The sequence below is a fragment of the Argiope bruennichi genome, chromosome 10, assembly GCF_947563725.1.
Source record: "Argiope bruennichi chromosome 10, qqArgBrue1.1, whole genome shotgun sequence".
NCBI classification, from domain to species: Eukaryota; Metazoa; Arthropoda; class Arachnida; order Araneae; family Araneidae; genus Argiope; species Argiope bruennichi.
Genome location: NC_079160.1, coordinates 84,620,819 through 84,635,535, shown reverse-complemented (window position 1 = coordinate 84,635,535; position 14,717 = coordinate 84,620,819). Strand labels below are relative to the sequence as shown.

The 14,717-nt window shown below is 28.3% G+C and overlaps 1 protein-coding gene across 1 annotated transcript in view; it reads left to right on the top strand.

Moving 5' to 3' along the window:
- The window catches only part of LOC129987833 (chorion peroxidase-like), a 45,689-nt gene extending 33,683 nt beyond the window's left edge, over positions 1 to 12,006 (top strand). Inside the window, exons 9-15 of the mRNA XM_056095800.1 lie at positions 1,581 to 1,716; positions 2,619 to 2,957; positions 3,045 to 3,263; positions 4,181 to 4,350; positions 6,245 to 6,347; positions 8,297 to 8,358; positions 11,676 to 12,006. Coding sequence (XP_055951775.1) covers positions 1,581 to 1,716; positions 2,619 to 2,957; positions 3,045 to 3,263; positions 4,181 to 4,350; positions 6,245 to 6,347; positions 8,297 to 8,358; positions 11,676 to 11,677 — 1,031 coding nt within the window. The 3' untranslated portion in view covers positions 11,678 to 12,006. The remainder of the gene's footprint in view (positions 1 to 1,580; positions 1,717 to 2,618; positions 2,958 to 3,044; positions 3,264 to 4,180; positions 4,351 to 6,244; positions 6,348 to 8,296; positions 8,359 to 11,675) is intronic.
- Positions 12,007 to 14,717: the final 2,711 nt, after the last annotated feature.

The following is a 14,717-nucleotide window of genomic DNA, read 5'->3' as shown; positions in this document are numbered from 1 at the left end:
ATTCAACAATTTTATCTAAAATAAAATATTTCTTTATAATAGCTAAGAAATTTTTGATTTCACATACTTTACTCGCCTGCATTGCAGGTTGAATGTAATTAATTAATTAATCGGGTAAAAATTTTAAGAACTGTTATTTTACTCTTGACAATTTATAAGCCGGAAATTTCGGTTAAAATATCGTTATATGACTGTGGTTACCACAGTGAATGTCATGGAGTTTGAAATATCTACTACCTCACAGAAGTGCTGCAAAATATTATATAATTTTTAAAAATTTAATTACGGTTTAAATTTAATTTTATATGTAGCGATATTTTTAAACCACAATTATTATTAATGCTTATGTTTAATTCGTTTCTTAATTTAAATCTGTTGGTGTCCACAGCAGTATACCACCCAAGATATGCCATGGGAAAGTGCTTTACCTAGAATTTTGTTGTAATATTATAGAACAGAAAAAGAGTATTAAAAACTTTTCCGTATTCTAAATTAAATTCCCGCCAGACATCAAAATTAATGTTTTAAAATTAAATATAAAAGATTTACAAAAAAGCATACAGCGTATTTTCATGAGATTAAATCTCTTTTGCATTCTTGAATAAAGATTCGACACACCAAAACTAATTTAACCAAATTAAATTCGTAAATAATAAAATTTCTGTTGTGTTCAAATCCAAAGCCATTAATAAGCAGATCTGTTTATAGTTATATGTGTAGTATTGCTTCACACACTTTAACGTATTTTTCTGAGGCGGGGATGAACTCTTTGGATGAACAGCGATGGAAAAGAAAAATCTTGACCTTGATTCCAGCTCTAAAATTATTTTTCCATTTTAGCTCTTTCATACTATTAAGGTTTTATTGTTTGAATGTTAAGTCGAATAAGACTTACTTTAAATATTTGTATTTTAATAATAATTTTTATAGTCAAGATATATGCTATTGTCATGAATGAATTAGTTATCATCATTCAAGACTGAAAAGCTGCAATATTCAAGTATAAAAGTTTGTGTTTTCCATTCTTTGATGAATTTTAATTGCAGACAGAGCCAATTCATATCAACAAATGAACGAAATTCCAATTATAATTCTGTGAGAAACAGCTAGATGTTTAAAATTTTCAGATTAGATACTCTCTTTATAAACTTTTGTTATTAAATATTAATTATCTAACTTATAGGCAACAAACGAAAAATAATTGCTATTCATCCATGCAAATAACGAAATAATAATATCAAAGCCTACCTGCAAAAAAATACTTTCATTAAAAAAAAACAAGGGAATTAGGAAATATTTTAAAGATTTTCTTGCCCAAGATTTATTATTTATATTTACTATTGTTGTCTGGAAAATAGGAAGTTCCCTTTGCCATCTCAGGAATAAAATATGATACATGCGTAACTGAAGAACATTATCCATTAAAATTATAAACATTTTCTGCCTCGAAATTAACCAACTGGCAAGAAACTAGTTTACTCAAGAATTTTAACTTAATGCTCATCTTTTATAGTATGAATTTCATTTATATATTTCTACACTGACAAACATTTTTAACGAGAAACTAAATCCCTTTTTAGGAGATCAAAGAGCCAATCAGCACCCAGCCTTGACATCTTTGCATGTCTTATTTTTGCGGGAGCACAACAGGATAGCCCGAAGACTCAGAGAGGTCAACAGGAACTGGGATGATGAAAGACTGTATCAGGAATCCAGGTGACTATAATTTTGATTGTTAATGGATTATTCGACCTTTCATATACACAAATCTTTCTTATTCAAACCTCTATATAATATCCATATTTTCACAGTAATTTCTGACAAATTGTTGCCAGTTAATTTGTTTATGCTATAAGAGAATAACAAAAAGTTTCTATTAGTACTGCTGTAATAAACTATTTTATTTACATGGGCGCACTGTCTCTTTTAATGTAGTCTTCCTGCACCAACCACAATATAACATTTCCAGCTTTCATATCTCTTCTGGAATGTGTCCTAGAAGATCATTACTCAAAGCCTGTAAAGAATTGACGGATTTCTCGTGGTCATCCAATATTTTTGAGTAGTCATAACATGTTTTCATATTCATTGCATCCTCTTTCTTAAAGAGTGCATGCTATTTAAACTTCTTTCACGATTCATAACAATATCGCTATTAAATTAATCATTCTCAAATTTGCCGAGTTTTATACAAAACTTCACATTTACTCTTTTTAACGTCTTGAAAGCGTAACCAGAAAACGTAATCAGTAACATAATCAGAAAAATTCGAATTTGCACACATTGCTAGATTCACACTGTCCAATTTCACTAAACACACTGACAAATGAATGCTGATGATGCCGGTCTGGTGATGTCACCCCCCTCCCCACACACACACTGACTGTGATTGCGGTTATTCTTGGTATCTGCTAACATATTAGAAAAGAATTATTTTGATATTAACTCAATATACCTTTTGATAGTATTTATGTTCAAAGAAACTCTATTCCTTTATTAATACAAAGTAACTATCTTACTTTTGTGCTGTTTATTTTCTTATCTAATAGTTTTATTAAAAGAACAATATTGAATAAAGTATTTACCAAAGAAATTAAAATAATTTTGAATTTTTTCAGGCGAATTGTCGGGGCGTTGATGCAAATGATCACCTACAACGAATTCCTACCCCTGGTCATCGGTCCAGAGAGAATGGAATGGTTCGATCTGTCCCTCCGTCGCAATGGATTCACGCAATATGACGAGACGGTGCCTGGCACGCTGGTAAACGAGTTCTCGACGGCCGCCTTCCGCTTCGGTCACTCCCTCATCAACAGTTTCTTCCCAGAGATCAGCAGAGGATCCAATTCAGGCGGAAGACTCAGGGACATGTTTCAGTACCCCTTTGGTATATACAGAGGTCAGGTAGATGGATTGGTAACTGGACTTACTCAGTCACCGGCGCAGAAGTATGACAGGTAACAACGAATATTATTTATATATGATTCTTATGCATAGAATTTGTGTATATTTCTGATTAATATGATTTTTTGTATTTATTTCAGGTACATGGTGAGAGATGTCACCAACCATTTGTATCAACCTCGTGGAAATGAGAGCGGTCTCGATTTAGCATCGCTAAACATCAATCGCGGCAGAGACCACGGCATTCCAGGTTACACCACTTTGGTGGAATTCTGTGGAGGACCGCAGATCAACACCTGGGGTCAAGTGGACAGACTTTTCCAGAGGGGACTCAGACAAGTCTTCCAAAGAGTCTATGAGTATGTTAATAAATTTCATGCTGTTAATAATTTTTTTTTTTTGGATAGCAACTTATTATTATTATTTCTTGCACTTTTGCTGTCATACACAATAGTAATGGTGTGCATACTTTCGTTTCTTAAATTAAACAAGTAATGTATAAAAAAAATATTTAAGTCAATTCCTAGATAGGTCAACAAATTTTTTTAGTTACTTTTTATTAAATAATTACAATTAATATAAATATGTATATATATATGACAGCATTACAATATTAAGTGGCAAAATAGAGGTTGGCGACAAAATTGGTGACCATTTGGCAACATGGCGAAGGATTTGGCGACTTTGGCGACCAAATAGAAATTGCTGGACAACTTTAATTAATTAATTAATATTTGAAAAAAAACTGTATTAATATCAAGTGTCATCCACTACAAGTTTTAAAAAATGTATTTGAACTTGAGTGGATGAATAAAAAGTATTTTATTAACGATTGAAAATTTGAACAAGATATATAAATATATATAGGGAGAGTGTGAACTAATAGCAGAAATTGAAAAAAGAGTCTTTTAATCATTTTTAGTATTTCTATAGAAGCCAAACAAAGCCAGATACAGACTTTTTAGACATCTAATATCTAATATTCTTACTTTTTCTAACAATACAATTTTACTGCAAATTATATATATTAATAGTCTTTCCAGCGAGGCTTTGCTTACTAACATTCCATTAAATTCATTCTTTATTTAAAAACAGAATACTTCTAGGCACCATTATGAGAAAATCTTTAATTTCTTCTAATTAAGAATATGTATATATTGAAACAATTGTTTAAGTAATGTATTTCTTAAATATGATTGAATCGCAATTTTTATGATGAATATTTTGTTACACTTCTTTGAGGCTTTCATCCATTTATTTTGTTTTTCTAAAATAGGGATGTCCGAGACATCGATTTATTCTCCGGCGGTTTAGCCGAGAGGCCCAACCAGGGTGCTGTGGTCGGCCCCACCTTCACATGCATCATCGGCATTCAGTTCTACCATCTTAAGTATGGAGATAGATTCTTTTTCGAGCACGGAGGACAAACTGGATCGTTCACAGCCGGTGAGTATGCAATATGAGCGGTACAAGAATTTGCGACTCGGATTTTTTCTTCTACTATCTCTAACTGATACTGACAAAAGAAAAAGTATTCAATTTTTATGCATTTTTATTTAAGTATACTTGTTTCAAGTTCTAAAAAAATGAAATTTTGAAATGGTTTTTCACTCTTTCTATGATGTGTTAGAATTCTGAAATTCTCTATATTTACGTTTTCTCCATTTTCATGTGCTTTCTGTTCATTATGTTGTATTAATATTTTTCAGAAATTATCTCTCTGTTAATCGATCATAAATTTAATTAAAATTTTGATTTGATTCATGTTTAAAATTTTCCGAAATTTTGATTCTGTGCCAGTAGCACAATCTAATAGTAAATTTAGACAGAAAAAAAAAATCTATTTCTAGTTTTTATAACATTTTTATAGTAGATTATCAATTAAAGATTTTAAAACTTAATCTAATTAAAATAAAAAATACTCCGCATATTAATATTCTTATAAAAGTGTTTTTAAAAAATAGTTTTCATTAAATTTTTCTTGAACTGAGTGTATTAATAACAAGCAATATATATTTATAAGGCATATTTGGGTATGAATATATCTAAATACACACAAATATAGATACTCAAACAAGAAAGAGAAGGATTAAGTGATTGTTTTAATTTTAAACGTACATTTGCGATAATAATTTTAATTATAAAATGTAAAAGCAATTTTTGTAATTTCATAATGATGACTTCCATTATCCATCCATGTTGAAAATTTATAACTTCACGAAATAACTTTAGTCTCACACAAATTTTATCTTATTTTAAAGACTTTTTTTTTAGCTATAAATAAGTTTTATGTTTTTAATATGATAATTTTAATTTTAGATCTTTGTAGAGAAATTTACAGATCTAAAAATAAAAGATAAAATGTGTGTTTAAAAAAAAAAATACTTTTTTTACTGCTTTTGAAAATAGGATGTAATATTTATCTATAAAAATATACGAAGGAAAGAGAAGTCAAAACAAAAGTATGATACCATGGACCGAAAATATAGAAAAACTTTTAAGTAAATTGGAATTTTAATCACATTCATCAACAATTTAATTTTTTTAATGAAAATTTAAAAAATTTCTCTCTTATATATCCATTGTGGTTTAATTTCTCTAATCTACTATTTTCACTTGTTTATGCTTTTGTTCTGATTCTCAGATTTTTGATAACATTTTGATTAACGAAAACAATCTAAAATTTTTTTATCTTTGGCTATCTTCTATTTTTTTATTTGTTAATATATTACGTAATACATTTGTCGGAATTTATAAATATTTTTTTTTTCTCTATCAGTAATGGCTCCTTTTTGAGCACAATCAAAATTTAATTAAAATTAATCGATTATTTGAAAATTAAGTTCCAGAAAACTAAAATATTATATAGTTATTAGGACCGGAAACGTATATTTTTTCAGAATTAGAAATCACCAAGAATGAAGGAAAAATTGATTGCAACATTCCATTTTTACAAACAGGAATAAATTAAATAGCATACAGCAAACAAATATATAGCAAGATTTATGGATAATTTTTTATGATTTTAATTTAATGATATTCATTTTCGAACTTTCAAAGAAAATGTTAACTTTCGAAAAACAGTTTAACTTATAAAATGCCTTGACAAATTTCATTATTTTAATATGATGATTTTCGTTCTTTTTCTTTGAAACGAAAGTAGGTGCCTTTTTGGCAATTAATTTTAAATATCTTTTTAATTAATAACATCTCACGAAAATAACAAAGAACATTGCACAAATCTTTAAAATTGTAGTTATTGTTAATTTGATACAAGTGTACTTTTAATATTAGATATTTGTACTTATCAATATTTTTTTTCTCTTGTCATTCCTAACAGCTCAATTGCGTGAAATCAAGAAAATGACTCTTGGAAAGTTGATTTGTCGGAATTCAGGTATAAATGAAATACAACCCAATGTAATGCTATATCCGAGTAGCAGGTAAGAATTCTATTTGGCAAACCTTTTATTTATTTATTTATTTTTACTTTTAAATACGACATTCAATAATGTTTCTAACTTAAATTATGTATTATATTCTTATATTTTGAAACTAATTGAAAATTAAATGCACAGAATCTTTTTCATTTATTTTCTATTATCTTCAAAATAATGTACTGTATTTTAAAGAAACACATTTTAAAGTAGTAAAAAAAAAGACATAAAGAAATTTTGTGATTGGTTCAACTAAAGAAATAACTTTCTAAAATTGAACTATTAATTTTTTAAAAAAGGTAATTAAATCAAAAATATGTTTTTAAGTTTGAAATTTACAACTCTAAACGCTGCACTGTGACATTTTATGCATTCTATAGTTTCTTCCTTCTTGTTTCCTCTTATAGGATTAAAAAAAAGATGCCTTAGTTTTCGTTCTTTTTTTAATCAACTTTTGATATCTTTTATATTCCTTTATTACAATTATTATTATTTTGGTTGTACTGGATCAAATTTTAATTCACGAGAACTTCTAATTATTATGAATATTTTGTAGACCTAATTCGACCAATCCAATTTAGGTAAAGGTTTTTAGTTCAATCTGAGCAACTTCTGTAACTGTACAAAATCAATCTTTGCCTTTACCATAAAACCCTTTTAATAAAACTATTTTAGTAAATTATTTTCAAACAAGCTTTGAGCTATAATAAAATATTGTGTCACGTACTTAAAAACGATATAATGAATGTTTATCTTTTATTCAAGTAAGAATATTTAAGTCTAAACATCTGTTCACTATCTACAATCAAGTAAAACTTTCTATAAAAAAATGATTTCACAAACAATATTTACATAGTGGAACATAGACTGTCTATTTTACAGCCTAAAATATTTAATCGAATTGATATTACAATAAAGATCCAATCTAGCTGATGATCCAAATACAGACAACTCTATGCTACATTAAATTATTACCAAAATGAGAAATTAGTCAGGAACACGATTTTATTTTAATAATTCAATTCAACAATTTCTGTAAAAATGCAAACGATAATTTTAAAAAAGAGGTAGGAATTCTTCTTGTAAATATTAGTTTAATTAAAAATTCAAATAATGATTTCTGTAAAAACGCAAACGATAATTAAAAAAACATATACGAATTCTTCTTGTTTAGTTTAATTAAAAATTCTTTTCTAGCATTATTAAACAAATTTTGAACATTATTTTGTCATAAAATCAAATTTCTCTTGTTCCATATCAAATTTTTATGATTTAAAACAATCTGATGTTACAGAATTTTGGTAATTTTAAATGATTTATTTATTTATTAAATGCCAAAACAAAACAAAATAAATAAATATTTAACTCTTTTGTTCTTACATCTTGATTTCTGTTCTTATAATGAAATAAAATATGTAAACATTTTGTGTACGTTTGAACATAAGCATACGACTTTGCAATGATTGTGCGCATGTATTTCCCACAATTATTTTCCTTATGGTTAACAAGTCTCTTTTCACTGGTAAATAATATTTCTGAGATAAATATCAATGGCGCCAAAATATGCTCATGTGATATACGTACTATGCAAAACTCGCCAGTTTAATTTTGAAATAAACCTACAGAGAAAAAAATTAGTATCACAATAAACACAAATATTTATATTTTATATGTTCAGGGGCATGCACAAATCCATCTGTCATTTAATTTTGCTGTTAGATGAATGAATTCTATCGAATTACATAAAAAGTCTTTTTCACATCAGGAAATTATATAAAAAAAATTATTTACTTTTTTCCTCAAGAGAATTTGTTAGAAAGGGAAAATGCATTTATTATCCTTTATACAAATCCATTATTTTAAATTAAAATTTTTATGATGCATTATAGTAAATGGTTAAGAAAGAGATTTTTTAAAGCATGCTGACTCATTAATGTGGGATTATTTTTTTATAGAAATCCAATGACAAGGTGTGATGAATTACCTGAAATGGATTTCAATGCATGGAGGCAATCATGTAAGTGCAATTATATTAGTACCATTCTCTTATATGTGACATTTTGTGAAATCATCTTAACAAGCATACGTACAAATATTGCCGAATTTAAATGATATCACAAAATTGAAGACCACATACTTTTTTATGTATAAAAAAGCTGAACCTAAGCGATATTAGAGAAGCTGAACCTGTATAGTTAAAGTTATAATTATAATAAGACTTTCATATAGCATTTAAATAAAAATGAATTTTTTATTCGATTTCAAGTTTATTCACCATAATACTTTATATAATATATTCAGGCATCTTTTGACAAAATTTTTAATCATAATTTTTAATAATATAGTTAATAATGTATATATATAATATATTTTTGTATTAAGCCCAAGATATTTCACTAGTTATTCTAATTACAACTGTATCGCAAACTAATGAAAACTTATTTTTTTAACTAGTTTTGAACAAAACAAACTACAAAATTTAAATTAGTTGAAATCTGAATTTTTTTCACAATTTACCAAAATGTCTCTTCACTATATTGATAGAAATTGATTTTGCCAATCATATCGGCTGCATCCACATACTTTATCTATATTTAACCAGGAGTGTCTCCCTAAAATTTTCTCTCATATTTTATAATAAAGGCGTTACCTCCTTCACCCGCATGAAATTATGGACTTTGAAAAAGCCGAGAAGGCCAGAGAGCTCAAATTTTAATCACTCATGAGAATTATGTGCTTTGTAGTACAATAAAGAAAACCAGTATTTGGGCATTAATTTCTTGACATTGGCGAAAAATAGTTACGACATTTTAATCTTTGGCGATCTTTTTTTTGGCCGGTTAATTGCTGGGGTTAATGCATAAACACACCCGAAAAAAATGAATATGTATTTTGGAAAACTTTTTTCTCTTACAGACTGGAATTAAAATTTGGCTTAGAACCAATATTGTTGGCACGAAATCACATTTTATAAATTTCATTTACTTCATTGTCTAAACCATCGTTAGTTTTTATAGTTATCGCATTTACATGCATATGATAGTGTAGACTGACAGACGTCCTATGACAAAAAAAAAAAAAAAAAAAAAATAGGTCAACCAATGACAAATTTGGTCCGAAATTTGATAAGAATCTGTTGTTGTTTTTTATGGCACTTACCATGGACAAGCCCGCTGTTACGAAGACAGCGATTTAAGCCGGTGGGGGAGCGTCTCTTGTTTTTATAGTAACGCCAACTAGGGACGAGAGTACGACTTTGCTACTCATGCAGCACTCACTTGCTTGCACAACCCCTTTTTACAGGAGGGCACATTCACACATCTCACAGATAGAACAATGGAAGAATAACCATGCCCAAACTGGGACTCGAACCCAGGGCGCCCAGATCGCGGAGAAAACGCGCTACCCCTATGCCAGGACGCCGGCTGATAAGAATCTATAATTAATGAGCTATAATTGTAAACCAAATTTCATTCGCCAATGTTCTTGCGTTTTTAAACTATTACGTTTATATTCACTCAAAAGTACAATCCAACAGACGATTAATCCTTTGACAGATTTGTTTCCAAATTCCAATTGGAATCTACATTTTAGACGTTTAACCCATGCACCAACATTTATATATCTTGCTCTTTACGTCATTAGTGTTAAATTCATATACTAAATTTCATCTGTTTAGCTCCAAATCGTTTTTGAATTATCGCAGACAGGCATAGTCCCAAAAATGTGTTTTTCGAACTTAAAAAGGTCTGAAACGTGGAGATGCGTCAAAATCTCTGGTCCGAATTTTTTGATGGTTACAATACGTTCTCTTTTGCGTATATGAGAAAGTAGAAAAGATGTGTTTATGTGTGCGATGTCTAGACAAACATATTGCAGTTATAAACATGAAATTTGGAATGCCGGTAGGCTTAATGGTTTTTTAAAACACGGCAGCTATAATTTTAAAATTTATTATACAAATTTTTAATTCAAACTTTTGTATTGTTTCAGATGATTTTTCTCATATTTTTGCCTGTAGAATCATTTTTAAAGATTGCAGAAAAAAAATCAAAGCAACGGCATAGAGAATAAACAATTATTGTTCTAAATTTCTTCCACACTTTTGATGCAATTTAGTGAATTTTCAAATAATCACTTTTGTTTTAAGAGTTTTATTGTAAGAGCTTAAACATTTAGAACTCATTTTAAGAATTTAAACATTTTAAGAGTTTTTATCTAAAATCCCTACATTGGACTTCTAATTTCGTTATTGTTTTCAATTTTTTTTACATTGCTATTCGAATATTTCCCTCTAACTTAAAAAAAAAGATGTTTCATGCATTTTTCATTGATTTTTAATCAATTGTTTTCCTGATGAATCCAACGATTTTTTTATCGCTGTTCAGCGGCAGGAAATGTAGAGCTACAACCGCTGATGAGCGACAAGCTTTACGTCTTCAAGAAAAACTACTTTTTTTACCAATTTAGCAAAAAGCCAAAGTGGGAAATCAAAAATCATGAAAAATATTAAATTCTAAAGCCATCGTTTTCAGAGAATTTTTTTTGTCTCTCATGTACTCTTTTTAGCGCAACTTATTTTCGGCGATTTTTTTATATTTTTGTCCTCTATTGCTCAGTAGATGATATTACTGTTATAATTATTCTTAATCTAAAATATTATACATGAAAAGATTTTAATACAGAGAAACTCCGGATGTATCACTAGCAAATGTATAACATTTTTTAAAAAATTGCTTTTGTCAGTATAATAAAAAAAAAAAAAAAATTCATCGAAAATCTGGAAATAAAAAAACATAGGTACAAAAAAATGTTATAAGATACATATACATATAATAAGAAACAAAAAAAGAATCCTAATAATTCATTATAATAAAACTGAAATACGTTAAAAATGCAATTTCAATTCTAATTAATTTAAAACTTTTTTATGTATGCCTTAAGCTTTTACAGTTTTTTTTTTTTTGACCACCAGATTTTTATTACAAAAATTACCTTCTTTTTTTATTAAATTGATAAAATCTTTAACGTTTTTTTAAAAAGATTAATATATTCAATGTATATTGTCATACAATAATGTATATTAATTCCAAAAATGAATGCTAAAAGATATACATACAAGTATATTCTGCGTAGAATCTGCTAACTACTAATCTAATTTCATTACTTAAATGAAAGATGGATTGTGGACTAATTTCTGACGAATTTGATTAGTCATGTTTTACAGAATAAATACCTCTTAGTTTATAGTATTAAATATTTGATTGCAATTATACGCATATGAAATAATAAAAATATATTTATATGTTAATATCTTTTTTTTTCTTCTTTTAGAATTGTAACCAGCTGTATTTACTGAAAATGATGCTCAAAAAATGAAGACTTCAGACAAAGCGGATATCTTCTTTTATTTTTCAACATGTGAAATTTTCCTGCAACATCTGAAGTCACTGCAGATAATTTCATTATATGATTACTGTTCATTCATATAATTCATGTATCGAACGTAATTGTTGTGGATAATGCACTGCTTTTTTTTTCTGAAAATGTCATATATCATGAAGATTTACAGAACTGTTTATCTGCTTCATCAGCGTGTATTTGTGATTGTGGAAAGATTTTTATGCATGCCAATCCTGCATGTTCATTAAAGATTTAAAAATTATTTTGTGCTTTGATTGAATTTGCAACAAAAATAATTAAATAAAATTAAAATTAAATCTACAATCGCAGATTTCAAGTTATTATGTGAGAACATTATTATTTTTAAGTCATTATTTGTCTTAATTAATTTAAGTCATTAACCAGTTTAAACCGGTTTGAAACAATTACGAGACGTCTCTATCGGTCTCTCTCTATATATATGTATATATAATGATAATTTTTTAAAACTTTCATTTTTAATTTTTCTGACTGACAAACATTTTGGAGTTTGACCGATTTTGAGATGAAATAACAGCTATGATATCATAGTTCTACGTCAACTTTTTAAAAACGCTTCTGCATTCAAAGAAGCATACGTAATAATAAAGCAATACTGGTAAAAGCAGATCAACCTTTTAAAAAAGCATCTGCTTTCAAAGAAGCACGCATAATAATAATGCAATGCCCTTAAAAGAAGTGATTTCGAGCTTTAAAACCCCCTAACCAAAACAACATCATGTTCTCACATGATAATAAAATAAGTCAGAAAAAGTTCTAAAAATGAAAAAAAGAAATTCATTTCATTTTCTCCCATTCATATTTTAAAATAAGAAAATCAGAATTGTATCCCTGCAACATTTTCATTATGCCTTCCCTGTTTTATGCCTAAATATTCGGTATTTATAATGCTTTAAAAATATTTAGGAAATTTGTATTCCAATAATCTTTTTAGAAATTTTAAATTATTTTTATTTATAATGCAGACAGCATTTAACATTTAAATATAACACTATTGAATGAGAAATTATTCAAAAATGCATATTTTGTTAGCTATTAAAGATCCGCACAAAAAAAAAACAATTTTTAGCAGCAATTTTTATATAAACTTGAATAAGAATTTAATGAAAATAAATCATCTACAGTTTTTTTGAATCTAAAAACTGTTTAAAAGAACCAAGGGCAACGCAAAAACAAACAATGTTACTAAAAAGTTGGAAAAAACACGAATTTGAGATTTATTTCTAGATATTTTCATAAATGTGGATTTGCTTTTTGCTTACTTTTCTTAGAAACCAGAAGGTATTAATTAATATCATATATAATTTGTAAATGTTTTAAATAATTTTCGACTTCCTCCTTCTTTAAATCAGTGATATAGTTTGTGATTGACGGTCTGGTCTTTTTTTTAAAGATATGGATGCTTTAAGGAAAATCCCTTTTAAATATAACAGAAAAAATTCCATACATCTATAAAATTTACAAAATATTCTTTACGAAAGCACTTTTTTTGTACTGAATAATACCATGCACCAATTTTCATGCTGCGTGGAAATACGTCACTCAGAATTTGTTCACTTAACAAATCTTATTTTGGTTTAAAATAGATAAATCGGCAAAAAATAGCCTATTCTATTAGAAAATGCCAAATCTGGCATCATTTGCAGACAAGTTTTTATTGCTTTGAAATAGAATTTTACCTTAAAACCTGGAGGCCTGAAAATTCGATTTCTTTTAATATCCAATAATTCTCTTATAACCAGAGGCGGTGGTCCCTAAGAAACTTTCTCGCACGTTCTCTAATAAAATTCTCATCCCCCTTCCATCGGATGAGATTGTGGACCTTAGGTAAAGATTCGAAATGACTTGCATGATATTGGGGAATGATATTTACAAAATATAGATCTTTAGAGTAAATATAATATTTTTGCTGAATCTATAGTTATTATATGTATTTTTGACATCTTTTTTCCGGCCTATTGAAACCAACATTTAACACAAAACTACAATTATAGTCATACCATATACAGCATACGGAATTTCATTAATTTAAGTCATAACATTTATGAGTTATTGCATTGCAAATCAACAGACGGTCACCCGTTTTACGGATATGACTCAAAAATTTTAATAAGTATCTCTATCTTAGAATGTTTAATTTGTGTAGCAAATTTTATCTGCCTAGCTATTTGTGTTTTGTAATTATTGATTTCCTTTGTACCCGAACACCAGGCAGAAAGAATTTCCGCAAATGGATTTCGATCAAAATCTTAAAAAAAAAAAAAAAAAAAAAAAAATCTACAAATTTGGCTTTAATTCTATATACTAAATTTCAGTTGTCTAGCTTAAAGCATGTTTGAATTATCATGTTCACAGACAGGCAGGTGTAATTCCAAAAATGTGTTTTTTACGTGCGCTGGAAGGTATGAAAAGGGCAGATTCATATCATGTGCTGTTTCATGCTCCGTCAATCCTACAGGACAGAATACAGGACACTTTACGCTATATAATAGAAAACACAGAATGGAATAATGGAGGGTTCATTCAGAATGCTTAGTGCTGTTTTTCTTTGTTTCTTCGCTGCCGAGCTGCATGTATTTTTATTGACGCAAATTGCATCACATGAAAATTATTGTCTTTTCTCTACAGGGTGCGGCACAAAAACTCGAACAAAGTTTTTACATCGTAGAATAGGAGTTAATTCATTTCTTTTTAATTTTCGTTCATTTCTTTTTGTCTACCACTTCAATTATGACATATTTTATAATGCGTCTTTTAGAATATGTACTGAATTTTGACCTTTTTACATGCCAAGCAAAAGGTATGCTATTTTAAAGTTGGAAAACGAACAGTATGAAGTCGTTCGTTTGCTTAATGTGTCTCGGAAAACAATGTCTGATGAAATATATCGTTCCAAACAGCTTGGCAATGATGGTCAAAGTCCAGGAAGTGAAC